The sequence below is a fragment of the Octopus bimaculoides genome, chromosome 3 (assembly GCF_001194135.2).
Source record: "Octopus bimaculoides isolate UCB-OBI-ISO-001 chromosome 3, ASM119413v2, whole genome shotgun sequence".
NCBI lineage: Eukaryota > Metazoa > Mollusca > Cephalopoda > Octopoda > Octopodidae > Octopus > Octopus bimaculoides.
This window is the reverse complement of record NC_068983.1, coordinates 157,718,744-157,723,717: the sequence shown is the minus strand read 5'-3', so window position 1 is coordinate 157,723,717 and position 4,974 is coordinate 157,718,744. Positions and strand designations below refer to the sequence as shown.

Here is a 4,974-nt window from a genome sequence, read left to right as displayed (position 1 = left end):
ATATATATATATGTACATACACACACACATATATATATACATACATACATACATACACACCAAGCTTTATCTATCTCATTACCTTTCCCTCCCAATCTCCCTCTCTATATATATATGTATACATACATACATACTGTGTTGTCGCTGGAACTGGCTGTGTCCTGTGTGGTCAGTGGTTAGACCTCATAAGATCTGAAACCAAGACAATTGAGATGATGTGAAGCTGGAGTTTTTATAGGGAGCAGTCAGCTCAAACTGGGGTTTAGAGCAGACTGTCTCACGTGACCTTATTTGACGGCTGTGACTGGTTGGGTTGCATATTGGCGCGCGATAGAGCAAGAGACAAATTGCACCAATACCAACCAATCAGAGTAGTGGACACAACAGGGTCCAAAATGCGGCCAAAGACTAGCTGTTATCTACTACGTCCATATTTATGTATATATAACAGAGAGGCAAGTGTCTGCTACACATTCATAACTGAGATACTTTTAGCAATGTGTATGGCAATGTTTTGGTGGGATATAGAAATATTTATGTATTACAGATTTTTTTTTTATTGATTAAAATTTTTTTTATTAAGCAACATTTTTACAGGAAGGAAAAAAAAGATATTAAAAGTACAAAAGATCAAATTATTGAAAACAACAAATCCCAGAACTAACTCATTAAGGAAGAAAAGAAAAAGAAAAGGCAGTGGGGGAATAAGCAGCAAAAGATGGGGAATAGGAGTGAGGGAGTAACAGGTTGTGCACTCCAGTCCAAATAGCGTATTCATCCACACCTTGCAAACATAATTGCAAAGGTATGGCTTCAAAGAATGGCCAGCGACACTTACTACAGCAGCCACCCCACCTTATGGGGCTCGTTTCTCAGATGGGCTGCTGTTATCCCAACTTTGTGGAGAAAATCAGCAGTGTGGAATCTGAGGATGCCTGAGGTCTTGACAGTGACTGGTACAAACAGATAGCGGCCAGTCAGGCTCCTGTACTTGTTCAACTTTCTCTCTTCTGTATTATGGGTAGGGATACCTGGGTTTACAGCCAGTGCAGTAAGGTTGGAGCTGGAGAATGTAGGATACATAACTAAATTCTTAAAATTATAAAGACACCATTTCCATGCCTTCAACCTCAAAAGATCCATTGTAGTAAACCTTAATCCATTCTAAAAAACACAGTAAGAACACATTTAATCATTCAATTTTTGTATATTTACTGGTTGTTGCTTAACCACAGAGACTGCCCTATATTGACTGTTATTGTTTAGCATCAGATCTGCTATGAATGAACAGACCCTATAATCAAAGGCATTCTAGTCACAACCATTCTGAGCTTTTTTTTTCCAGATATTGTGCATCTCATTATCATCTCCAGTCTATTTGGTCCACTATTGCATACATTAGGTCCTCTCAGGTGTGCTCAGAGCCTTCATAAATTTGTTTTATGTAGGTTCGATGTGATCTACAAATATTTGTATACCCATCCTTTGGTTCCCAAAGAAGAATATCGTTGATCTTATATGTTGCTCTCCAACAATCTCCAATGAATCTTGTTCTTCTCTGATGAGAGATGATATTAGTGGTAATATAGAGAAGTTCTTTCGTAGCATGTTGTCTCCAGGAGATGTCCAGAGCAGCTCAAAGCATTCTTGTATAAGTTCCATCAATTTTCTTTCCATGATGCTTCATTAGTACCCATGTTGTACATCTATATAACATGGATGTTATATGGACAGTGTATCTAAAATTGTGTTAACTAATCAGTTGTGCCCTTCCTTTGGCTCCTGTTGCTTGTCAGTCAAGTAACCATTGTAAAAGTTCTTTCATTAGTTCAATTCCTTTGTTGACTTGTGTGTATACATTCTCTCTTTCATTCTTTTACTTAATTCAATCATTGAACTGCAGCCATGCCAGAGACCACCTTGAAAACTTAAATCGAATAAATCGATCTCATCAGTCTCTTTTGAAAAACTGCTAAGTTACAGGGACATAAAAAAACCAACATCAGTTATCAAGCAGTGGGGAAACAAAGACACACACACAAAACAGGCTTCTTCAGAGATTCTTCTACCAGATTCACTTATAAACATTGGCCCTTGACTATAGTAGAAGTGATTTACCCAAGATACCACGCAGTAGGACCTACCTCAAAACCATATGTTTGCAAAGCAAACTTTTGAGCACACAGCCATACCTAAACATGTGTGTGTGTGTCTGTCTATGTGTCTGTGTGTAGGTATGGATAGGAATAGATATAGTCTTAACATTGTCCATGAGATTCATTCCTGTGTACCTCTACCCCTATCACCAGATGTCTTTCACTCTTCCCACTACTGCAATCTTGCAATCTTTACCCTTCTGTCATTTTCCTACCTCTCATCCCTTCCCTACTTGCTGTACTGCCAGTCACCACTTCCTCTTCTCAGCCACTTCTGTTGACATCCATCTCTCCACCTTCCTCCCATTCATATTTACTATCGATCACCTCTCTGCTCTTTTTCAGTATTTACAACACTCACCATTTCCCCTGTCTCTAACAGCCTCTCACTTTTGCCCCCATACTTTTGCAGCCTTTACCCAGTTACCCTTCCTGATCTTCTATTCCCCACACTATCTTTTATTCACCTTATAGATTGAAAGTACACTCTGGCACCTTGTCACCACTATCTTTATCTTTCTTTCCAACTCCACCCCAATCATTGAGACCCAGCCTTGTATATTGCAAGGTACCATCCTTTCTATCATTCTTTAACTTCTCAACACCTAACATAAAGACACTTCACTCCCAGCTAAGTTGAAGGGGTTCTTGCAAACTATATAGTGACCTTACTAGTGGTGGTGCCACAGAAAAAGATACCCACTGCACTCTGGAAAGTGGTTGGCATTAGGAAAGGCATCCATTTGTAGAGACTATGTCAAATCTAAGACACTACAGCGAATCATGATTCTCTAACCCATTGAATCTTGTGGAGCTGTCCAACCCATACCAGCATGGAAACTAGGTATGAAATTATGATGATGGCATATATTCATGCACATTCAGAGTATGCACCAGGCAACCAAGAAGAAAACAGCAGGCCTCAGTTCGGCCATTAAAATAATTGCATTCCAAGATCAGGTGATTTCTGTCCTTGCAACACACCATGCCTACAATGGTAGCTCCAATAAGTTTTTGATACTGTTGGGGTTGCTAGCAGGTCTATCATTTTTGTAGTTCTTGACCATATCTAAATGTTTTACAAAATAGAATAGTTAATATTTAACAAAATAAATTATAAAACAATTGTCATAGGAAATATTCTGCAGTTGATAATTCATTTTTGCAGAAATTAATAAAAATTAATATCTATTTGGAGTACCAAAGCATTACTCATTAATGTATTGAAAGAGAAAGAGAGAGAGAGAGACTGACAGTTAATTTCCTGCATTAAAATTAACTCTTAACTATTTTCTTATATCAGGCAATTAATAAACTAGATGGACGACATTATGCTATCAAAAAAATTTGGCTAAAAGATAATGACAGCACAATTGAAATAAAGCGAGTAAGTATTTATGAAATTAAGCATTAAACAAATAGTATGATAATTACTGATAGTAATTGTGAAGTTGTTATATTTGATATTTCATATTTGGAATGTTATTAACAACATCATGTAAAAATTTTTTTATGAATATGAATAATGGTTTGTTTGCTCATTCCCATTTTTTTTTCCAGATACTTGATGAAGTAAAAACTTTAGCTTGTTTGAAACACAAAAATATTGTTGGGTATAATTCTGCTTGGCTAGAACAAGACATTTTTATGACAGGTAAGTTCAATTTTCTTTTGCTTTTAATTCTACTGCAGATTGTATAAAAATATAGAATAAGCAATGTTTTCTTAGATTTGAATTTTTTGTACTGAGCATTAAAAGCATTCCAGGGCCATAACCATCTTGTCTTCCTTTAGGGATTTGTAGGATTGCATTAGCTAATGAGTCCTTATGGAAGGCAGTGTGTGATGTGAGGGAGATTTGGTTACTATGTCTAGCAGGTTGCACAACCACAAACTATATCAGGTCATCCCATAAGCTCTGTCCGAATTTTGAATAAAGAAAACAAGTGATCAAATTGTATTTAATTGAAATTTAATCATTAATGTACTTTCCCTGATTATCTATGACTTTATTCCCACTATTTACAAGTTTTTTAATCCCATCAATGTAAAACTCTTTTGGTTTCAAAGCGAAGAACTCTGAAATTTCAGTTTCGATCTCCTCGCGAACAAATCGATTTACGAACAATTGTTCGAACATAAAACGTCTCGGGTAACGAACTGTATCTCGAGTAACGGTCACGCAAGCCTTCAACAACGGTTGTCAATAACGTATGAGTACCAGCTGGAGAGCGTTAGTTGCTGTCTAGCTTTCGCTCAGCGCACCTTGCCGTTCGAATTCGCCGTGCCTTCTCTTGAATTTCCTTCAGGAAAACATATCTTGGTTTACAAACATTCAGGATGACGAACGGCCTCCAGGAACGAATTAGGTTCGTAAACCAAGGTTCGCTGCAAAAAAAAAAAAAAAAAAAATTGCCTTGTCTCATGCACTTGATGGGAATGTCTTCTCGCGACGAAAGATAAGGTAACATCGATCGGGATTCGAAATCGGAACGTCAAGGGAAGTAACTAAATAGCTTATATCATTTAAGATTGTCTCAACATTGGCTGGTAAAGAAAACACAAATGGAAGTTTTCTTAATGTAGCAATGGGTAACGTTCTATTAAGTGCCATTAAATGGTTGCCTTGTCTCATTATATTTATATATATATATGTACAACAGGAAACTGTGCGTGTGTAGAAACAGATATTTGAAGAACATAAATCATAATTATATAAATATACTTATATAGGACATGAATATTGTATGTGTATTACTGTGTATGTGTGCGTGTGTGTGTGTGTGTGTGTGTGTGTGTGTGTGTGTGTGTGTGTGTG

General features: G+C 37.0%; 1 protein-coding gene across 5 annotated transcripts in view; it reads left to right on the top strand.

The window, feature by feature from the left end:
- The window catches only part of LOC106883935 (eukaryotic translation initiation factor 2-alpha kinase 1), a 60,688-nt gene that overhangs the window by 29,546 nt on the left and 26,168 nt on the right, over positions 1 to 4,974 (top strand). For all 5 annotated transcript variants that reach the window (XM_052966643.1, XM_014935081.2, XM_014935082.2 and 2 more), the window contains 2 exons: positions 3,460 to 3,543; positions 3,717 to 3,810. In XM_052966643.1, coding sequence (XP_052822603.1) covers positions 3,460 to 3,543; positions 3,717 to 3,810 — 178 coding nt within the window. The remainder of the gene's footprint in view (positions 1 to 3,459; positions 3,544 to 3,716; positions 3,811 to 4,974) is intronic.